Source organism: Mastigoproctus giganteus, chromosome 6 (assembly GCF_048544385.1).
Source record: "Mastigoproctus giganteus isolate SK-2022 chromosome 6, ASM4854438v1, whole genome shotgun sequence".
Taxonomy (NCBI): domain Eukaryota; kingdom Metazoa; phylum Arthropoda; class Arachnida; order Uropygi; family Thelyphonidae; genus Mastigoproctus; species Mastigoproctus giganteus.
The window spans coordinates 222,983,246-223,008,015 of NC_143580.1; the positions used below are offsets into that span (position 1 = coordinate 222,983,246).

General features: G+C 37.0%; 1 protein-coding gene across 3 annotated transcripts in view; it reads right to left on the minus strand.

Moving 5' to 3' along the window:
- Nucleotides 1-24,770, minus strand: part of Arp2 (Actin-related protein 2) — a 63,350-nt gene that overhangs the window by 13,977 nt on the left and 24,603 nt on the right. For all 3 annotated transcript variants that reach the window (XM_090375719.1, XM_090375720.1, XM_090375718.1), the window contains 3 exons: nucleotides 22,467-22,682; nucleotides 11,605-11,677; nucleotides 9,466-9,602 (listed from right to left, as the gene is read on the minus strand). In XM_090375719.1, coding sequence (XP_090231845.1) covers nucleotides 9,466-9,602; nucleotides 11,605-11,677; nucleotides 22,467-22,682 — 426 coding nt within the window. The remainder of the gene's footprint in view (nucleotides 1-9,465; nucleotides 9,603-11,604; nucleotides 11,678-22,466; nucleotides 22,683-24,770) is intronic.

Genomic DNA, 24,770 nt, shown 5'->3' on the forward strand with positions numbered 1-24,770 from the left:
TTCCTCCCAATTTTAACAACTCTACAGTAACTTCATCTTCCCCCGGGGCTTTCTGATTCTTCATTTTCTTCAATGCATGCTCTACCTCATCAGGAAGAATATTGGGTATGTCGTATGTGTTGCTACGTTGCAATCCATCTTCTCCACTGCTGGCATCATTCCCCTGCTCCTTGTATAATTCTCTATAGTAGTCTTCTGCTATTTGAATTATGCCTTCTCTGCTGTTTATAAGTACACCATCACTATTCTTCAGTTTCAGTATCATTTGTCTTTCTGTATTACTGCTCATGGCTGCTGATTTAAATCCTTTGTTTTCCCTTAATGCTTGTTCTACTTTTCTTGTGTTAAATCTTCTTATGTCCTCTCTGAGTCTCTTTCTAATGGCTTTGCATAACTCAGTATACTCAATTTTCTCCCTGTCAGTGTTTTTCTTGCTCTTCATTTGTCGTCTTTGGTTCATCATGACAAGTGTTTCTTGACTAATTTTTTCTTCTTTGGATTTCTGTTTCCCTATAGGTTTCTTGGGCTTTATCACTTTCAGAAAGTTGTAATATTCCTCGTCGATATCTTGGTCCTGAGCAGTCTGCAGAAGCTCAAACTTGTTCTTAATTTCCAGTACATACTGCTTTTTCTCCTCCTCTGTTATTTCAAAGACCTTTGTATTATTTACTCGAGTCAGTTTTTTCCTTTCCTTTCCTACATCTGACCCACAGCAGTTCCCAAAATCTCCAGCAACTGGCTTTCTGGGCTGCTACTCATTCCAATAGAAGCAGTGCAAGAATCATTTCCACCTCTGCTTGCGGCTACTGTTAACCTATTAGTCTGTAAATTCCCCCCAAGCCAGCAGTTTTCCGACCCACCTAACATTGCCTTGATAACATCACCAAATATTCTTGCACTCTTTCTATTTAAGTGTATTTAGGGCACAAAAGGTGATATAGTTGTACACGTTGGCACTAATGATATTAAGAGTAGGAGACCAGCGGAATTACTTAACAAGTACACGTCACTGTTGAAAAAAAGCCATGAAGTAGGGTTGAATTTGAAAGTGCCTGCAATTCTGCCCAGATACCATAGGAGGGAGTATATGATGAGAGCCTTGTCAATCAATTCGGCCCTGGAAAGATTGTGCAAGGCTCAAGGGGTAGAATTTTTTTCAGCCTGGACTGTACTTCTTAACAGGAGAGATTGCTTCTACAGGGATGGGATACACTTAAATAGAAAGGGTGCAAGAATATTTGCTGATGCTATCGAGGCAGTGTTAGGTGGGTTGGAAAACTGCTAGCTTGGGGGGAGACAAAGACAAATAGATTAACAGTAGCCACTGGCAGAGGTGAAAGAGATTCTTGCACTGCTTCTATTGGAATGAGCAGAAGCCTGAAAAACAAGATGCAGGATATTTCAGAGACTGCTGGAAGTCATTGCGGTACAAGTAAACACATGGGTTGTGTTAGGGTAGCTAAGAATAGAAACAGGTGCATGTATACTTTCGTGTACACCAATGCTAGAAGTTTAGTAAATAAATTTGATGAATTTGAGGTATTGCTCAAAACATCAAAGGCAGATATTGTTGGGATATCAGAGACGTGGTGTCACACAGATATAAGGAATGCAGAACTGGAATTTGGGGAGTACAACATCTACAGAAAGGATAGACAGGATAGGAAGGGAGGAGGGGGTTATGCTATTAGTTAAAAAACACATAAAATCCAAGGAAGTGAAGCCAGTCGACATCGATGGACAGGGAAGTGTCGAGTCAGTTTGGTGTGACATAAGCATAGGTAAATCAAAATTGAGAGTAGGAGTGTGCTTTAGGCCTAATGACTCTGATGAGTATAATAAGATACTGTACAGGGAAATAGAATGGGCCAGTAAATCAGAGGGTCTTATAATGGGGGATTTTAATTTCCCAGATATTGACTGGAATTTGTGGGTTGGTCACTCACACACTAGCAAGGCTTTTGTGGATTTATTGGATGACTGTTTTCTACACCAGTATGTACGGGAGGCAACTAGAAGGAGTAATCCTCTTGATCTGATTATCAGTAGTGATTCTTCATGCATTAAGAATCTGCAGATAAAGGAACCACTAGGTGGCAGTGATCACAGTGTGCTGAAGTGGGATTTACTCAAGGAGGTAACTACCATCAGAGGTAAAGGGAAGGGTTTTTGCTTTCGTAAAGGCGACTATGATGGTCTGAGACAGTATTTAAATTCTATACAGTGGTACCAACTGATGATGTTACCAACAGCAAATTCAAAATGGGAAGCATTCAAGGAACTAATCTTGGAAGCTACCAGGCTTTACATACCAACCAAGAAATATTGTTCAAGGTTCAGGCCTAAATGGTTGTCAGATGAACTAATGAGACATATGGCAGAGAAGAAAAATGCATGGGATACATACAAATTAATGGGTGATATGGAAGCCTATGATAGATATAAGTTGGTCTGTAACCAAGTCACAAAGGAGATTAGGCAGGCAAAGGCAGATTATGAGAAATCCTTGGCAAAGGATGCAAAGAAAAACAGCAAAGAGTTCTTTACTTATGTAAACTCAAGAAGGAAAGGGATTAATCAGATCGGTCCACTGGATGTTGAGGGTTCAACAGTTGAGGATCCTGCTCAGGCCTAAAAATCTAAACGAGTATTTTGCATCTACATTCACACATGAGGAGTTATTCAGGAAGGGGAATGTCGTAGGTGAAGTAAACATTGGCAGTGAGCTAGATGATTTTCTAATAACTGAGAGGAAAGTGGAGGAGAAATTGTTGAGGATAAACATAAAAAAGGCACCCGGGGTGGATGGGATCTATCCAGTTATATTAAAGGAGGCAGCAAAGGAAGTAAGCAAACCCCTAGCCATAATTATGAGAGCTTCTTTGGACTCAGGGGAGGTACCCGTAGACTGGAGATGTGCAAATGTAACCCCAATTCACAAAGGAGGATCAAAGGCTGACAAGTAATTATAGACCTGTTAGTTTAACTTCGGTTCCAGGAAAATTAATGGAGGCACTGGTTAAAGAAGCACTGCAGGATCATCTGGACAAGAATTCAGTTATAGCTCAGATACAGCATGGTTTTGTTAAGAGCAGGTCTTGTCTAACCAATTTGATTGGATACTATGATGTAGTCACAAAAGAACTGGATGCAGGGAATAACTTTGATATTATATATTTGGATCTTAGAAAGGCTTTTGATACTGTTGCGCATGGAAGACTGCTGCACAAATTGGAGCAGTGTGGTATTGGAGGCAAATTGCTGCTATGGATAAAGGGATGGTTGAGTGGCAGAAGACAGAGAGTGGTAATCAATGGACACTGCTCAACGTGGACTAATATTATTAGTGGAGTTCCTCACGGTTCAGTGTTGGGTCCATTGTTGTTTTCTGTATTTATAAATGATATTGATGATGGTATATCAAGTTTAATGTCCAAGTTTGCAGGGTTGTTAAGGACACTACCGATGCTATGCTGCTGCAACAGGACCTGGAAAGGTTGAGCAGATGGGCTGAGAGGTGGCAAATGAAGTTTAACATTGACAAATGTAAAGTTCTACATATGGGAAACAGTAAACCCAGATCAACGTATCAACTCTGTGGTACTACGCTGACAGTGGTAGAGAATGAAAAGAACCTGGGGGTAATTGTGCAGGCAGATATGAAGTTCTCTGAGCAGTGCAGACGAGCTGCAAGAGTAGCTCCTGGTGTCTTGTCAATGATATACAGGAATTTTTCTAGCAGGGATAGGGATGTGATTATTCCCTTGTATAAGGCATTGGTCAGGCCACACCTTGAGTACTGTATACAGGTCTGGAGGCCTCATTTCAAGAAGGATGTAGAACTGCTGGGACGAGTACAGAGAAGGGCAACAAGATTAGTGAATGGAACAAAGGGTTGCTCTTAACGAAGAAAGGCTTAAGTTTTGCAAATTACAGAGTCTGGAGACTAGGCATCGGCGAGGTGATCTGATAGAGGTGTATAAGGCTTTGAATGGCTTGAGCATGCTCAATGCCGATGGGATTCTTCCTCTTGCTCAGAATAATCACCTGAGAGGGCATAAATACAAATTGAGGAAGGATGGATGTCGGATAGATGTGCGGAAATTTGCCTTTAGCCAGCGGGCAGTTGGTTTGTGGAATAGACTTCCATCACTTGTTGTTGAAGATGATAGCCTAAACAAGTCTGTAATCAGGTCACAAAGGAGGTTCGGCAGGCGAAGGCGGATTACGAGAAATCTTTGGCAAAAGATGCTAAGAAAAACAGCAAGGATTTCTTTACTTATATAAACTCTAAAAGGAAGGGGATGAATATGATTGGTCCACTTGACATCGATGGTTCGACTGTTGATGATCCTGCTCAGATAGCAAACAAACTGAATGAGTATTTTGCATCTACATTCACACGTGAGGAATTATTACAATTTGAAAATGGAAGAAGGTTATCAAATTGTACCAGTGTGCTTAATGATTTTGTAATAACTGAGAGCAAAGTGGAGGAGAAATTGTTGAAGTTAAACATAAAAAAGGCACCAGGGGTGGATGGGATCTATCCAGTTATTTTAAAGGAGGCGGCAAAGCAACTAAGCAAACCCTTATCCATAATTATGAGAGCATCCTTGGACTCAGGGGAGGTTCCACATTTGCACATCTCGGACTGGAGATGTGCAAATGTGTCCCCAATTCACAAAGGTGGATCGAAGGGTGACACGAGTAATTACAGACCAGTTAGTTTAACTTCTGTTCCGGATAAAATAATGGAGTCGCTGGTTAAAGATGCATTGCAGGATCATCTAGACATGACTGCAGCAATAATTCAAACACAGCATGGGTTTGTTAAGGGAAAGTCTTGTCTGACAAATTTGATTGGTTATTATGATGTGGTCACAAAGGAACTGGATGCAAAAAATAATTTTGATATCATATACTTGGATTTCAGGAAAGCTTTTGACACTGTTGCGCATGGAAGACTACTGTACAAATTGGAGCAGAATGGTATTAAGGGTAAGTTGCTACAATGGATAAAAGGATGGTTAAGTGGGAGAAGACAGAGGGTGGTAATCAATGGGTGCTGCTCTTCGTGGACTAATGTTATTAGTGGAGTCCCACAGGGTTCGGTGTTGGGTCCACTGTTGTTTTGTGTATTTATCAATGATATTGATGAAGGTATATCAGGCTTAATGTCGAAGTTTGCAGATGACACAAAGGTTGGCAGGGTTGTTAATGACAGTAATGGCAGTGTGCTACTGCAACAGGATCTAGTTAAATTGGGCAGATGGGCTAAGAAGTGGCAACTGAAGTTCAACCTTGACAAATGCAAAGTACTGCATATGGGTAGAAGTAACCCCAGAGAAACGTACCAACTGTGTGGTACTACACTTAAGGTGGTAGAAAATGAAAAAGACCTGGGAGTAATTGTGCAGTCAGATATGAAGTTTTCTGAGCAGTGCAGACAGGCTGCTAGGGCGGGTCATGGGGTTTTGTCAATGATATATAGGAATTTTGCTAGCAGGGAAAAGGAGGTGATTGTCCCTCTGTATAAGGCAATGGTCAGGCCACGCCTTGAGTACTGCGTACAGGTCTGGAGGCCTCATTTTAGGAAGGATGTAGATTTGCTTGAGCGGGTACAGAGAAGAGCAACACGATTGGTGAGGGGAATGAAGGGATTCTCTTACCAAGAGAGGCTTAAGTTCTGCAAATTGCAGTGGCTGGAGACTAGGCACCTGCGCGGTGATCTGATTGAGGTCTATAAGGCCTTGAATGGGTTGAGCACGCTGAATTCTGATGGGATCCTTCCACTTGTTCAGATTACCAACCTACGGGGACATAAGTTCAAATTAAGAAAGGACAGATGTAGAATAGATGTGCGGAAATTTGCCTTTAGCCAGCGGGTGGTTAATTGCTGGAACAAACTTCCATCTGTCGTTGTAGAAGTTGATAGGTTAAATAAATTTAAGAAGGAACTGGACAGGCATTTGGAGGGAATGGTGTGATTTTTTTTTTTTTTTTTTTTTGGCTGATGCTGCATAAGCTCCTACACTTGCTTTCTTGCATCATGTGCCACTACTACTACTACTACTACTACAAATTTAAGGCTCCGCTGGACAGGTATTTCGAACGAACAGAGGGGTGAAATGGGAGTAGTGGTTGTGTGTTTTTTTTTTTTTTTTTTGGCTGATGCTGAATAAGCTTGCTTTCTTCTATCATATGCCTCTACTAATGCTAGTGCTAGTATCCCATCCCTGTATAAGCAATCTCTTCTGTTAACAAACACAGACCACACTCAGAAAAATTCTACTCCATGAGCCTTGCACAATCTCTCCAGGGCCGAATTGATTGACAAGGCTCTCGTCATATACTCCCTCCTATTGTGTCTAGGCAGGATTGGAGACACTCAAATTTAACCCTAACTCGTGACTTTTTTTTTCAGCATTGACCTGTACTTCAGCATTAGTAGAGGCATATGATGCAAGAAAGCAAGCTTATGCAGCGTCAGCCAAAAAAAAAAAAAAAAAGAAAAAAAACCACTTCCATTTCCTCACTCCATTCGTTCGAAATATCTGTCCAGCTGAGCCTTAAATTTATTTAGGCTATCAACTTCCACAACAAGAGATGGAAGTCTGTTCCACCAACCAACTACCCGCTGGCTAAAGGCAAATTTCCACACATCTATCCTACATCTGTCTTTCCTCAATCTGAATTTATGCCCTCTCAGGTGATTATTCTGAGCAAGAGGAAGAATCCCATCGGCATTGAGCATGCTCAAACCATTCAAGGCTTTATACACCTCTATCAGATCACCTCGCCAGTGCCTAGTCTCCAGACACTGTAATTTGCAAAACTTAAGCCTTTCTTCGTAAGAGCAACCCTTTGTTCAATTCATTAATCTTGTTGCCCTTCTCTGTACTCGTTCCAGAGAAGGAACGAGTACAGAGAAGATGAGGCCTTCTCTTAAAATGAGGCCTCCAGACCTGTATACAGTAATCAAGGTGTGGGCCTGACCATTGCCTTATACAAGGGAATAATTACCTCCTTATCCCTGCTAGAAAAATTAGCATTAGCATTAGTAGAGGCATTTGATGCAAGAAAGCAAGCTTATGCAGCATCAGCCAAAAAAAAAAAAAAAAAAAACCACTTCCACTTCACCCCTCTGTTCGTTCAAAATACCTGTCCAGCTGAGCCTTAAACTTATTTAGGCTATCAACTTCCACGACAAGGGATGGAACTGTTCCACCAACCAACCACTCGCTGGCTAAAGGCAAATTTCCGCACGTCTATCCTATATCTGTCTTTCCTCAATTTGAATTTATGCCCTCTCAGGTGATTATTCTGAGCGAGAGGAAGAATCCCATCAGCATTGAGCATGCTCAAACCATTCAATGCTTTATACACCTCTATCAGATCACCTCGCTGGTGCCTAGTCTCCAGACACTGTAATTTGCAAAACTTAAGCCTTTCTTCGTAAGAGCACTCCTTTGTTCCATTCACTAATCTTGTTGCCCTTCTCTGTACTCGTTCCAGCAGCTCTACATCCTTCTTGAAATGAGGCCTCCAGACCTGTATACAGTACTGCTGTATACAGGTTGCTGTATATCATTGACAAGACACCATGAGCTACTCTTGCAGCCCGTCTGCACTGCTCAGAGAACTTCATATCTGCCTGCACAATTACCCCCAGGTCCTTTTCATTCTCTACCACTGTCAGTGGTAGAGAATGAAACTTGCTTAGTAATTCCGCAGACCTCCTACACTTAATGTCATTAGTGCTACAACGATATCACCTTTTGTGCCGTTAAAAGATGGTATCTGCTCTACAACGTCATCAACTTTTGCCCCTGGCAGACATACCCTGGTCCTATTTCACCTATCCTTTTTGTACAATATATTTCCTGTTTCCCTGACAATCGAGTCACCAACAATAACTAGCTCCTGTGGGACCAGTGCATTCTGCCCTGAAGGTTGCCGCTGTGTTGCCTGGTGTATAAGAGTGAGCTCTGGCATTGAGCTGGACAGCTGAGAACTTGATGGGCCCTCCAATTTTAATTTGTTCGAGGGCATCCACCCGACTCTTCAAGTTCTCATAGATGACCATCGGAACGCTGAGTTGGTGCCTACTTTCTTCACATTCTCTGCACCTAGCACACACAAAGACTTCCATGGCTAGATCATGTCCTGTTCGAGAGAGATCCGCAAACATGTCGCATCTTGCACATTTTTTTATTAGACTGTGATGCGCTGGAGAATCGTCCCCTACGGTTCTCCCGCAAACCACAGCAGTTTCGCTACTTTTCGCAAGTTGCTTTGCTACTCTAGTCTTGGGCATGATTTCTGTTTAAATACAATTTAGTTAACAATAAAAATTAAAAGGATTTATAAATTTAATTGATTAATTGCCAGTACTATACTAAGCTAAAAGATTCCTGCTACAGTCCTTTTTTTTTTTTTTCTTGTTAGTTGTTGGCACATCAGCTTCTATGGCCATAATGCACCTCCCAAAGTTTTTGCATTTTACCATGTTTGATCGTTTGATTGTTGTTTGGAGCATTAGCAACTAAGGCCATATTGCTCCGGGATATGCGGTGGTCATTCCCTGACCTTTCCGCATCCTCCGTATTTGGTGGTGACGGGCTCGAACCCCGGTCTAATCAAGAAGCGTGTGCTGCGCACTGCTGCTCCTTCCCACCTGGCTACGGAGGCGCCACACATTTTACTATGATCCAAGCCTGAGGCGAGATTCGAACCCACAACCTTTAGGTTGCCAGGCAGGCACTTTACCCACCTGGCTAGCCCAGTCGGCGCTACAGTCCTACGTATTACACTATATAGTTTTATGTTATGCCTTACGCTATCAAGTTTGCGATATACCTAATGCTATTCCATAATAAATTAATATGCCAATTTAGTCAATAAAATTGTAAGAATTTAAGAAAAACTTCTCTATTTACTGGAGCTGTAAAATCTTCGCCTGCACTGAGCTAATCTCGTTCCCACTTCCTGAGATTTTCTGGAGATAAAGCCTGAAATTTATGCAACTAGCAACCCACCCCCTGCCAATCTCCATATCAAGGGTTTAGTGTCAAACAACATTAACTACAAAATCATTTTGTAGTTGATGTTTTTGTAATTAACCAAAAAAAGTCATATGACATTTTCTTGGTTTACCGGAAATGTACTTACAGCCTAAACTAACTTGTAAAGTACTAGAGAGATATAGTTCTATGATATGCATTGTTATTTGTATAAAGTAAAACTAAAATTATCACAAAAAGAAAATGCAGTTTTGTGGTTAATGTTTGACACCAAACCCTCGATATATGCCATATAACTGGGCTTTTATTGTACTCCAAAATACCTTTTTAAAAATAGGTAGTGACTTTGAAATTACCTGTATGTACTCTGCATAATATGTCATTAATTTAAATTCTTTTCAGTTATATGCTACTATATGAAAACTATCCTAATAAATACCTTAATTAGATATCTTGTGATATTTCTGCCAGCTATATCAAGCCTTCGGGTAAGATGTGGCAGGGCAAAACCTTCATAAACTGGGCATATGTGTGTTACTCCATCTCCTGAATCCACAACAACTCCAGTTAACAAACCTAATATGTAAATAAAATGTTATATTAGTTTGTGTGCATGTGCACATATGAATGTGTGCCATACACACACAATTAAGATGAGTGTCATAAGTACTACAATATATATAATACAAAGCCTGCTTACTTGACCTATTCAAGATATTTTAATGAAAAATTAAGTTAGAAAAGGTAACACTCACTATGCAGAATAATAATAAGTAGCATATCTGGCTGCAGAATGTTTCATTAGACCAGAGACTGCTCTGTGAAAGAATTCTTAAAAAAACATATGATGCATAAAATATTGTATTTTATTTTATATTATTTCCACAGTTGCTGTGAAAAAACACAACAACTAAAACAAATATTTCATGCAGTTCTTTTCCCCAGCGCTTTAAATACAAACAGTTACGTTCTTTGAACTGTACAACTTCCCAAGTACTGATTACAGAACAATAAAAACTATACTATATGTTATTTCAATGCAATAGATAAAATAAAAATAAAAATTCATATGCATTACCTGTATCCAATATTGAACATGGAGAAACATAAGGAGCTCAAATCTTGGGCTTATGTTGACATAGAAACAAATACTTGGTCAGAACTTGGTCAGAACTGTGTTAACCACAGTTCTGACCAAGTTGTTAATATCCTTTTAAATTGTATACAATTTAATTACCAAGTACTTGGTGCTCAATCTTTGGAGAGCAAAAAGTCCATAGCTGAAACTGAATGCAGAAAAACATGAATTTTGCTTTTATTTCAACAACTGCACTGAAACACCCCTGCAATCTTATAGCACTGTATTGCACAGGGTAAACATTGCCCAATTTTAGGGGTTAAAGGTACACATAACAGTTATGTTTTAAAATGGAAATTTTACTTCAATACACTGTAAAGCTATTCGCTTAGTCAAAATACATTTCTCACAGTTCGGCATACATTCACTATACATTATTTAGTTTGGCATACTTGATTACTCACAAGCAACCAGTATGTTTTTAAACAACTGTTCTACTATGCATGTCTCAGATTCTTAATGTATAGCAGATTTGACAAGCAATACTATACAATTTAAAAAGATGTTAGCAACTTAGGCAGAACCATAGATAACAGTATTTATCTCTAGGTTGAACATAAGCTTAAGCCTTAGTACCAAGTATTTGGCATTCGATCTTCATAGAAAGTAGAAACCTCTCCATGATCAAAATCATGGTAACATACAAATTTTGATTTTTATAATAATAATAAAAAACCTGCTTGACAAGTCTGTGCTTACTCCAATTAAGAACCATTTATTATAACAAAATATTGGCTTTTTAATGAAAAGTCGATAAGCCAATATTTTGGAAATAGAAATGAAAAAGAAAAATACTCCACTTCATTTGAGAAAAATGGGGTTTATAAGTGGCTATCTATTTGTATGTATCAAGTGATAGCACCAATGCTAAAGTGTATTTAAGTTATCAGTTATCACAAATCCAGGTTTAGCACTGGCTGTATCTTAATAAGAAGCAATATTTTGTAATATGTAAAGTATATTACAAAAACTGCACACAAAACTGTAGTGGGTGTAATAAAATTAATGAGTAATCAAAACTAAATAGAAGACTACTACAGTTTGAAGGTACAATAGCACAACACATGCTATTGTTCCTAGGTGAAAGCAGCAACTTTAATATAAAATATCATGATGGTAAAAGGTACAGAGTATACCTTTAACTTTTCTTTTAAAGTATCTCTGATGCTTGTCTTTTAATGGACATATCCAAAAATATATTTAAATTTTAACTGGCGCAACATCTTATACTAAAGTTGCCACTTCTCTCTCGTGACCACAACACATGTATTATTATACTTTCAAACCATATGACTTGTCTGAAAGCAGTCATATGGTTTTAAATATAAATTAAAAACTGCTTAAATTACTCTATTTTCCCTGTTAATTCCTCTTAATTTATAGTGCTTTCTGCAAATGCAACTTACTAAAAGTGCGGAGTTAAATTATTAACATACATACCTTGTGCATAAAGAGTGAGAACTGCTTGTATAGCTACATACGTTCCAGCAAACTGATATTTCTCGAACATTACCTATAATGAAAAATGGTAACTTAGGTTTGTCTCCAATCTGAAGAATTTAAAAAAAATTCATATGAAAAATCTGAAATAAATAATAAATTTACACTGAACACACAAGACTTTATGGCTGTAAAAACTGCTCAGTTCTTCTTAGAGGGAAATTTTTAGATCACTCAGACATATCAGATTTCAGGATCATCATTGCAGCGATGTCAGTAAGAAAACAAAAATAAAACACTCTATTGAAAGAACACATAAGGACAGAGATACATATAAAACCTATACTTAGTCAAAAAGAATATGAACCAAAGCCACTCAGTCATATCTTAAAATGGCAATAATATTCAGAATCAATGACAAGTGAGAAATGTTTGCCAACATTATTAAAGGGAAAGGAGCTTTTAAAATGCCTATAAATTGCATTAATTAACAAAATTTTGCCATTTTTTAAACCAAAACAGTTAACTACTTTGCTTTTTAAAAAATTCCAAATATAGAAAAAAAAATTATACAATAAAAACACAGCTATCCAGAATTCATCCATCTGCAATCAGCACACTTTAAAAATGCTCGTGCAGCCAGTACACTTTAAAAATCATGTACTAAAAAAAATAAAGAACGGCTGCACTTCCTACCTAGTCAGTAGGAAGGCTAACAAAACAACAATTTATACACAAAATTTGCAAGAATATTTTTTTTTAGAAAGTTAAAAAAAATACTGTATTAATACCAAAGGCACTGAAGTTTGTCCTTTGCCCAGTTGCCACCATTAAATTACCGGCTACTTGGGCAAGCATATTATTACATAAGCATAACTGTAATCCATCCATCTGTTATGGTAACCAAAAAGCAGATCAGAAAGTTGGTGAAAAACATAGCTGTGTTCACCTAAAAACAGAAACTAGATATTTCTGGACTGAATATGTCGATCATAAAAAAAGGAAATAATGAAAATCATAATGTAAAAGAAAAAATTGAAATGTACTTACAAAGGAGTATGATCTGGCTTTTTAATAAGTTATATAATACAAATTGGTGACAGGATAAGTTTTTAAATAATGAAAAGTATTTGAAATTTAAGCCAAAGGAAATAAAAGTAGTGTTTATATTGGTGTAACTGTGTAGTTTAAACTTAAAAATGTTATGTTATAGTATTTCCTTGAAAATATTAGTAATGGCCAGATATGCACAGAAACCATAAACTTTTGCTACACCAGCTACAAAAAGAAATAAATAAATAATAAAAAAATGATAAAAATAAACAATAAAATATATAAAATTTAAAAAAGAAAAATTACATATGTGCTTCCCTCCTCCTCCTCACATAGGTAACTATCCAAGTTGTCAGCCAAATTACCTATGGAGGCAATTATTCCATTATTAATTAACAATTTGCTGGCTAAAAGAAAACTTCCTACAATCCAGTCTAAACCTCTTTCTCCATAATTTGAAATTATTTCCTTTCATTCTAGAATAATTTAGAATAGTGAAAATCTCGCCTTCATCTATTTGCTACGCCTTTCAGAGCCTTATAGACCTCAATCAGGTTCCCTCTAAAGTGCCTGGTTGCCAAGTCTGTAGCCCACAAATTCCAAGTCTTTCCTCGTGTGTTTGTGTCCTTTTGCAGATCTCACAAAGCGGGTTGCCCAACACTGGATGCTTTCAAGATGCTCGGTGTCCTTTTTTAGGTGCAAACAAAGTATTCCAAGTGTGGTCTTACAATTGCCTTAAAGTGGGATGACTTCACCCTTCTATGAGAAACTGGTCAATAAACCATCAATAGAATGCCACGCAATTTCCTTGCCAACTGTCCAAACTGCTCAGAGAACTGCATGCACCAAGTACTACTTGGTGCAAATCATTAACAATTCTAGTCTTATTATCAAAAAAGCCTTGAGTGTCGGGAATTTGCATACTGAAAATAAAATAAAATACTAATTGTCCTCCGATATCTCAATTCCTTGTCTTTCTATATTTCCTTCACTATGGAGCTAGAGGTAGATCATGCTCTTACATTTTTATGTCTTGGTTTGACATGTGGGTTCCAAGCTAGTGACTCGGGTGTACAGAAAATTTACTAATTATAAGTTGGCACATGCCTCAGGATACCTACATAGTACAGTTAGGGCATTATTTAGTCAGTCATGGTCCCACTGTAAGAATGCTACTGACAGGCATGCTGAGATTTCTAAAAATCTAGGTGTGTTTCCTTATTCTGATTACAATATCAAGTTTATTGCCCCTGCTTATATTCCGACTATCTGGATGTATCTGCACATCTTGTCAGGGTGTTATATCGCTACCATATTGGATGTGTTCAGTTCCCTGGCAGGAAGTTGCAGCCAATGGTTTCTAGGGTTAAATCGACCATTCCCTTGTTGCAATAAGCAGATTCAGTTTATTGAATTACATGCCCAGATTGCAGGGGTTGTTACACTAACAAGTCCAAGTGGAGACTTTGATCATATTTAGAAGCATGAGTGGAGGGGGGCATTTGTCAGGCCAATTTTGCCTGCTTTGATATTGAGGAACACTATTGGTGTGAGCAGCATGTGGATTGTAAACCACATTATAATGTTGAAATTTCGGACTGTACACATGATGTTCATCATCATGGTTAGAAGCACTCCATACATTGTGGGGGAACTAACATTAATTGCAAATGTGGAACCCACACATACCCTATTACGGAGGTGGTCATTTTGCAATATGATGAGAAATGGCAAGCTAATAACATGCCAAACATGCATTGTCCTACCTCCAGAGTCTGTCAGCTGATGTTGTTTCTTCCCCCCACCTTCCTTTTTTCCATCCACGACCAGCATTAGTTTGGTTTAGCACATATGCGTATGTTACACCTCTGCAGGATTTAATGATGTGTGTTGTACCTTCTTGTGTAAGTTGATAAAGGGGCACGTCGCTCCGAAAGCTGCTTGATATATTTGTTTTAGCACCCTCAGTCTTTATATGTTTATCAATTTCAGTATATTTACTTTAAAATTATAGATTTTTATAAAATATTTTAATAGTTTCCATATATTTTTATTTATTAATTCTCACGGTATATATTTTATATCAAGTTTTATTTTATTGTTTCATTGGTTGTGCCAATATTTATTTTCAGTACACTTCCAGTCTTCACATCATCTGCAAATTTTGATATTGCACCACTATCCCTTCTAGATGTCATTCATTAAAATCAGAAACAACAGTTGTCCCAAACTAATCCTTAGAGTACCCCACTTCTAACACAAACAATATTAGCATTAGTAGAGGCATATGATGCAAGAAAACAAGCTTATATAACAGCAGTCAAACAAAAAAAAAAAAAAAAAAAACCTTCTTCCCATTTCACTGATCCATTCGTTCCAAATGTTTGTCTGGTTCTGCCTTGAATTTATTTACGCTATCAACTTCCACTACAACACATGGAAGTTTGTTCCAGCAACCCACTGGCTAAAAGCAAACTTCCACACATCTATTCTACAACTGTTTTTCCTCAGTTTGAATCTATGCCCCCTCAGGTTTGTAATCTGAGCAAGAGGAAGAATCCCATCAGCACTAAGCCTGCTCAATCCATTCAAGGCCTTATACACCTCAATCAGATCACCTCGCAGGTGCCTAGTCTCCAGATGTTGCAACTTGCTGAACTTAAGTCTTTCTTCGTACCGTTTGTTCCCCTCACCAGTCCTTTGCCCTTCTCTGTACTTGTTCTAGTAACTACATCCTTCCTAAAATGAGGCTTCCAGACCTGTACGCAGTACTCAAGGTGTCGCCTGGCAATTGCCTTATATAAGGGGATAATCACCTCCTTATCCCTGCTTGCAAAATTCCTGTATATCATTGACAAGACCCCATTACCTACTCTGGCAGCCTGTCTGCAATACTTAGAAAACTTTATATCTGACTAGACAATTACCCCAAGGTCTCTTTCATTCTCCGCTGCCCTGAGTGTAACACCACCTAGTTGGTACATTTCTGTGGGTTTATTGCTACCCATATACAGTACTTAGCATTTGTCAATGCTAAACTTCAGTTGCCACTTCTCAGCCCATCTGCACAACTTTTCCAGATCCTGTTGCAGCAGCATACTGTCATTAACAACCCTGCCAACCTTTGTATCATCTGCAAACTTTGACATTAAGCTTGATATACCTTCATCAATATCACTGATAAATATACAAAACAACAATGGGCCAACACCGAACCATGAGGGACACCACTAATAACATTAGTCCACATACAGCAGTATCCATTGATTACCACTCTCTGTTGTCTCCCACTCAACCATTCTTTTATCCATTGTAGCAACTTGCCCTTAATGCCATACTGCTCCAATTTGTACAGTAGTCTTCCATGTGCAACAGTATCAAAAGCTTTCCTGAAATCCAAGTACATGATATCAAAATTAATTTTTGCATCCAGTTCCTTTGTGATCATGTCATAGTATCCAATCAAATTGGTCAGACAAGACTTCCCCTTGACAAATCCATGCTGTGTCTGAATTATTACTGCTGTCTTGTCTAGATGATCCTGCAATGCTTCTTTAACCAATGACTCCATTATTTTCCCTTAAACAGAAGTCAAACTAACAGGTCTGTAATAACTCGTGTCACCCTCTGATCCCCCTTTGTGAATCGGAAATACATTTGCACATCTCCAGTCCGAGTCCAAGGATGCTCTCATAATCATGGCTAAGGGTTTGCTTACTTCCTTTGTCACCTCATTTAATATAACTACTATATTCTTGTCAACACTGACCAGACAAGAAATGTGACAAAAAGTTTTAAAGTACCAAAACAAAATCCACCTGTATAGACAAAGAATAATAAGAAAAAAATATGACAAAAACAAGTGAGACAGTATGTCTCTTTGAAAGTTTAGGGCTTCTGAAAATAAAAAAACCATAAAGAATGGAAGAAATTTTTTCAAAAGTGACAACTCCAAAACACCAGTGAGATGATTATGTCCCTTTGTTGGCTAAAGCTGTCACATACCGAAATGAAAATTTAGAAAGGGTAAAATGAATAAAATGAAGGTTGCCCTAAGGAAGAATAAATGAAAATACCTAGGAGAGAAGAAGGAAACCAGCTGCCGATGCACTATCATTTGAAGGGGGAAGCTACAAAGGACAAACTAAATCACATTTCAAGTCTAAACAAATCACATTTCAAGTCTAGTTTATGTCAACATACTGTATTTCACACATTTAGGGATATGTGCACACAAATTCATCTGTATACATGCCCCTAAACAAGGGACACTATAGCCCACTTTTAACATTAGAGAAACATGAATCAAAATCTTCAGCCTTCTCCACCTGCAATCCACCTTAGAATCTTACATATGATTACAATATGTTCCAGCTTATACAGTAACTTCTCATGAGGGATTGAGTCAAATGCTTGGCAAATATCCAAGTAAACTATGTCAAAACTATAATTTACATCCAGCTCATGAGTAACTGTGGCAGAATAGCTAAACAGGATGGTTAATACTGTACATGTTACAGAGTAATTTGTCTTAAGCAGCCTTTGCCAACCTCACTTTTTTTGTGATACTATTACAGATCAACTTGTAACTGCTACAGACTTCAGTACTTTGCATCACTCGATAACATTCTCATGCCATATTTTTCTGCTCTTTTAGACTAGCCTACTCTACTTGACGAGCCAGCATTCTTCTTGTGTCATATTTTTTTAATGATATATATATATATGCATTCGTGGTTTCTGTGAATATTGCTTTAAAGATATTCCATAATTCTAATGTATTCACCCTCCTTCTGCTACCTATCTAGTTAACAGAGGCTGTAAAGTCTTATACTGTCATAGTCCCCTTTCATGAAATTAAAACATATGCCACTCATCTTTAATAACTGCAATCTTTTTCTTCATCTTCAAACTAAAAACTGTGTGATCACTTCATGCTAATGGTTCCTGTACTGTGAGCCCTGCCATTTGATTCATGGGTAATGATCAGGTCCAGATTATTCTTACCTTTGGTATTTTCTCTAACATGCTGATACAAATAATTATCATCTAGTTTGTTTAGAAATGTTGTTGCCCATATGGAGTATGAGAGCAAAGGTCACCACTAACACAAGAACCACCAGATCCAGGGTAGAAAACTTAGCAACATTTCATTGGCTAATGGTCTCAATCCCTCACCTATAAATTAACAGCTGGCAGCACCCCTTGCCTGTGCGCACTTCAGGTTTCTGGGAGCATCGGCAAGAGGAGTCTGACAGCAGGTAAGATGTATTCTTTATGTACTTGGTTTTACTTCATTTAATATGTGTTTTCTATGGTAATGGTAATTCAAACTCAATACCTTAGACTTCCACAATTAATTAACTTTATTGGAATTGTATACATGTAATTGTAATATTAATTGTAATATTAGAATATTCAGATTTGTAACTCTTCATATTTTTCTGTTCCACAACAGCATGGTCTGATGATGGGTATCGGTAAGATGCCTGAAATGTCACCTTAAATTGTGCAGTAATTTAGGTGATTAGCTTAAAAAACTATATTATTAATTTTGCATAGTAAAAGGTAAAAGTAAAGTGCAGCCATTATCAACCCACTGCAGGATGGAAGCCGCCTCGACAATTCATGCTGAGGGAAATGGACCACAGTCTGCCACGCTGGTCCAGTGTGGATTGGCAGATCGACCGTATTCAGCAGTCAGGGGCTTGAACCCCGGTCTACTCAAAGAGCGCGTCCTACCGCCTCCCGCTCCTGACCACTCGGCTACGGAGGCAATAATTATAGTAATAATCTTAATGGAAAACAACCACATAACGTCCTTACCTAACTATATTAGTTTATTTTATGAAAAGAAATTTTTATATTAAATTGTCCCAATTAATGCCATCTATGCAACCCAACTTCTCAGAGATTGCTGTTGTTTATATGAAAGCCACTCTGAAACTAATACCTCCAAAATTTTTCCTGCTCGTGTGATGCTGCACACAAAATTTAATGGTGAAAATTTTAACATTACTACCAATATCCTGCAATTTTTGACACAGCATGTCCAAATGGCACAGTTGTAGTAATCTATGAAAATGAAGGAGATCAATGCATATGAAGTGATGTGTATTGAGTCCCAAATGTAGAGAATGCCACCCACTGATGTTTCAAGATGTTCATGGGTATGTGAAGTCAATGTTAGCACAATGGATTAAGCATGTCAGTGATAGTGCTAGCAGTTTGAAGGAAATTCCAAGGTCAGGCCAACCTTGTACTGCAGCAAGAGTAGAAAATGAGGAGAGAGTGGATGGATAAACTGATTTACAAAGATTGACGCATTAAGACCTGGGAAATGCATGCGAAAGTGGGAAGAGGCTTTAATGTATTAAAAACAATTCTGCAATCTGGGGAAATACGGGATACTGCTTGCCAGGTGGGTTCCACAAATGCTAATGCTAGATTGCAAGGAGCAGAGAGTACAGGCTTGTGCTGACTTCGGGAGCAGTATATAAGACCATAGTAAAGATTTTATTGACAGCACCTTCACTGAAGATAAGACTTGGATACATCGGTATGAACTGGAGTCAAAGTGGCAGTCTATGTAGTGGTGACATTCAGGGATTCACTGATATAGAAGAAATTCAAGACTCAGCCATCTGCTTGTAAAATCATCTTCTGTTTTTTCTTTGAACAAGAGGGAGGGTTATCCTTGTGGATTTCTTGGAATGGGGAGATGCAACTAATTCTGCTCATTATGTAAAGACATTGAAGGAACTAAAGAGATAAAATGCAACAGTAAGGCCAGAGAAGAAAGGAAAATTCCTCCTTCAGTAAAATAATGCTAGTCTCCCCCCCCCATACCAGCATCCTGACAAGTGAGACCATTGCAAAATTCAGATGGACTGTTCTTCCACATCCATCATACAGTCCTGACTTGCACCATCACCCGTTTGGCCCATGAAGGTTAGCCTTTATGAGGAACACCTTGCTGATAATGATACAGCATTGCAGCCATCAAGAAGTGGTTCTTACAGGCAACCTTTACAAGAGGCTCTGGTTCAGTGGTATGTTGAATGTATAAAAATATATGTAAATACTTACATTTATTTATATAATACCATGAAAATAATTATGAGTTAATGCCAGTAAGGCAAAAAATGTGTGAAAAATAACATTAAGACCTTAAAAAGACTGGTCGATAAATTAAATGAAAATATGGCAAACAGCCTGTTAAGTAACCAGTAATAGAAATGTGGATCTCTGAACTTATCAAGTGTGAGTAAAAATAAAATTAATATTTTTTTTTTACAAATAAAAACAAGGAGACATAACTACATGATAATTATATTTACTGAAACAATAAAAATAATCAGACATACTCAGTAATAAAACCCATAAGAAACATTCAATCTCAGGCAATATGCATCTCCAGATAGTACAGGCATGTAAAACAATATTATAACCATAATAATTTGGAGAAGGGGTTGCAAATATTTTAATAAATGATTAAGCTGCAGTTAATGTGCAAGTAAGGGAGAGAGGCTTGCTGTGATCCTGCAGTAATGTATGCAGATAATGTATGCACACTGTGAGATAGAGAACATATGCTACCACAAACAATACACAGCCCATTGTAATGGGCTGTGTATTGTTGCACTGGTTTATCTGGTGCAATAAAATACTGTAATGAAATCAAACTCCATAGGCACCATGGTTGTTGTTGTTGTTTGTTATTTTGGTTTTTAGGAGCATTAGCAACTAAGGCCATATTGCTCCATGATATGCGGTGGTCATTCCCTGACCTTTCCGCATCCTCCGTATTTGGTGGTGACGGGCTCGAACCCCGGTCTAATCAAGAAGCGTGTGCTACGCACTGCTGCTCCTTCCCACCTGGCTATGGAGGCGCCCAGGCACCATGGAAATTTATTTGTAAGTCTCCAGTTACGTAACTTCAGACTTATGTACATTTGTTTTTCACTCTTTTTTTTTTTTTTTTTTTTTAGAATTGTAAAATTTTAAACAGTAAAAAAAAAAGTAATAATAATAATAATTAAAAATAAAATAATAATAAAAAATTGGTTTTTTATGACTGAAGATTTCGATGAAGGGGACACACATTACACTATAATAATGTAAAAACCCACAGAATTCCAGCTATTGGTATTATCGCAAATGCAATAAGATGAAGTTTACCACCCGTTTATAATGAATTGCACTACCAGAAAAGCCCAATAAACTGGAAACTGCAAATTGTTTTTATTGTTTTATGGTAATGACCTCCAGAAATGTGGTGCTCTAGTAAAATGTGAGCTCGCGTAAGGTGATCATAAGTGTGTTTCCATCTTAACCCTGTGAAGTTCTTCACAAGAAATTTCATTTTGACTGTTATCATGGTGCCGACTAAGAGAATAAGTGACAGCAGTACTAGTAAATCTACCAAGAAAAGGAAAGCCATCGATTTGGATCAGAAAATGAAAATAATAAAGATGTATGAAAATTGTCAAACATTAACAGATATCACGCATAATTTAGATTTATCAGTATCAACAGTGAACACAATAATAAAGGATAAAGTCAGATTATGAGAAGTGGTGAAAGGATTGGCACCAATGAAATCAACTATAATAACCAAGGCTACGAAATATATATCAATTTTTACAGTACAATAACGTGTTTTTTCTTACTTTTATGTTTTCTTTCCTTATGTGCCACTCCAGCTGCTTCACCACTGTCCCAAGGTAAAGTTTTAATTGAACTAATTAAAAATATATAACTATTTTTCTATGTATATAACTAATATGTAAAATATATATAACTAATTAATTGAAAAATATACAACTATTTTTCTTTATTCTTCTGAAGATGTGGTTTTTGTAATTTTGGCATATCAGGGATATAGTGACAATATTTTATTAGTCATTCCCGCATTACGTAAAACTTGACTTACGTAAGAAGTCCTGGAATGTATCTCTTACATATGTTGGGGACTTACTGTACTTATAAAAACAAAAAACATGCATGAGATATATAAAAGTGGAAACATCAAATATGAAAAATTCACATTTGATGTGTCCACTCATTATACATCTTTGATCCAAGTATTTAGATCAAAATGCAATATTACTTTTGATTTTTGTTTTAATCTTAGAAATCATCTTTTTTGCTAAAAATATTCCATAGATGCTTTTGCTATTGGGAATATTACAACTCATTTTGGATATTTTAGAAAGATTTATTGCACCTCTCACATTTCATTAAAATTGAAACAACAAAAATCTGGCAATTTGTTTGTCCCCCCCCACCCCCATACAAAAGTCATCTATGTAAGAGAAAGTATGTTTCAGCCATTTGATATCACTTAAGAATATCAAATTTTCAGAATATGCTGGGAATGTTTTTGGCTAAATTTCGATTTCGTTCTACACCCAGTTCTTTCCCAGAGAAACTTTGTTATAAATTTGGAACAGCAATCCATTTCAAAATTTCAAAGCTTATTTAAAATATCCTTAGGGACCTTTTAACCAAATTTCAAGTAGATAGGTTAGCCCACTTTCCTTGTGTATCCTCCCCATAAGAACTACAACACAACTCCCATTTCATCTCAGTCCATCACTTTAAAATTATATGAAGGTTGATAAAATTGATGCTAATATAATTATTAATCAATTAAGAATTACAATTCATAATTAATTAATTAATTATAAATAAACTGAATAGAGTATTTATACAGCCAACAGTCCATAATCTAAAATCAAAACTGACAAAAGCATTCATACAGCCAATTAACATATTTAAATGTTTCATAACAGATAAGTGATTACCTCAATCATTTTTTCTCTGTTCTTCAGAGGATTCATAGGTGGTTCTGTAAGTAACACTTTGCAGTTCCTGGGATCAATATTCATTTTTGAAGGACCAAACGTATAATCCCACACATGGCACATATCTTCCCAATTTCGAACAATTCCATTTTCCATAGGATATGCTACTTCAAGCATCGATCGCAATTTGCTTGCCTCATCTCCCACCATCAAATCCTAAAATTAACAAACAAATTAAAGACAGTCTACTGAAGTATCACTAAATATCTTATGAAAAAGAACAATAAAAGTTTAGCATAAAAACTTTGCTAAATGCCAAATTGTAAATGATATCAGAATATCATGAGCTGCACAGTAGGCACCAAAAGCACTGCATATTATTTGGGATCAATCTCGCTGTATTTAACTACCACCTACAGTCTCTTCAGAAAATGCAATAATTCAAGGACCAGCCATCATGATTTGGAGGAGGTTTGTGTTGCTCATGAACTGAACTCTGATCAATAATGCTTGATCTCTGGTGCACTGGATGGAATTATGACTCCGGAGTGGGTTTTTTTTTTTTTTTTTTATCACCATCCACATTCTGCTGAACATATTTGGACCATCATGCAATGATTTCTCTCATGAATCAACTATCATTACTCACTCACAGAGATGAATATTTGCTTGGCATCAAAGGATTTGACCATCCATTTTCCAGGGTGATAAATTGGACAAACTTACTGATAAGAATACCAAGGAGGTGCCTGTCCAACCATGAAAAAAAAAGAAAAATTATGAGTTGCATAATTTTTCTTTTGTTCCTGTTTTTGTTGTAGTTTTTGAATTCAGTATGTGAATCATACAACAGTTATTGCAAATGAGTGAATTTTTTAGAGAACATTGTTCATCATAAATATAGTCCTGGCTTATGACTTTAACAAAATAAGAGTACTTTGTACATCATTTACATTAGGCTTTGGCATTTTATTTTGCACTTCATGGTTTTAATGTAAACATCCCTAAACTTTTATGATGCTTGTTTGTGTATATCCCTTATCTTTGACTTTTCAACAACTTCTCATTGAACTTGTGTTCTTAAATTTTCCTCAAACAAAAAAAAAAAAAATTGTTTAAAACTTATTTTATGTTAAAGTACATTTTTACATGCATTAAAGAATTGCCATCTTTGCTCTTAAAGCAAATTTAAAGATTTTATTTCACATTTGATATGTATAAATCTAAAAGCAAAAAAAGTGGAGAGCTTTTAAGAATACAGCCGCTCCCTGAATTATGTAAGGGTTGCATTTCGTGGAACTTTACGCAACTCGAATTTTACCTGAGTTGGAACTTCCCTAAATACTTATGCAGCACTCGCAGTTATGCAAGCTTAATTTGATTGAAGCAAAAAAGCAATGTTCGACAAACATGTAAATAGAATTATTTATTCAATTTTTTTATCTTTCACACAGGAAAAATTGCAAATGTGTGCAATAAAAAGATTAAGACAAGTGCCAGCACAAGTGTCAGGGGCACTCACTTCTGAATCTGATTTCCTATCCTTATAATTAATATCTTTTCCATCTCCAATATAAACCTGAAAGCTGTTTTTTGATCACTGCTGATCCTTTAACATGTTCTTTTGTATGCACACTGTCTTTTAAAATAGTATTCACTGTTCTTTTGAAGCAGCGAGACCTAAATACCATGCAATAGATGACAAACTTTGTCCTGCTTTGTCCTTCTTAATCATTTTCATCTTCATTTCTAAATCAATTTTGTTTCATTTCCTAGTACTGCCACCACGTGCACTTTCCTTTCGTCTCTTTCCCTTCAATATTGTAATTGGGGATAAAAAATACACTGGCAACAACTGACACGGGATTAAAAAGAACACTGACGGCACAATTCCTGTTCGAATCGCAGGTCTCCTATTCGAAACAGTAGTGAAGTATGCATTCATTCAACTAATTCATTATCAGTGACAACAAAGAGATGAATTAGTGTCAAACAGATATGAATTACAACATAAACATAATGAATGTTGTATGGACTTTTTTTAAAGGCACTTTCTTATGGAGTTACGTTGTGTACATATTTTTGCCATCCTAGTTGAGTCCCCATTTATTTCCTACAGGATGCAAAATAAATTTCCACGATTTTTTAAAGTTTGCACCGGCTAGCAAAAATTTACCTAAAGTTGAATTTATGTAAGTCACGGAGTGGCTGTATATTGCTTTTTAGATTTATATTCCAGTATCAACCCTAAAAACATTTGGTGTTTCTTGTTGAGATTTACAAATTACTTCGTGAAATTTCTTT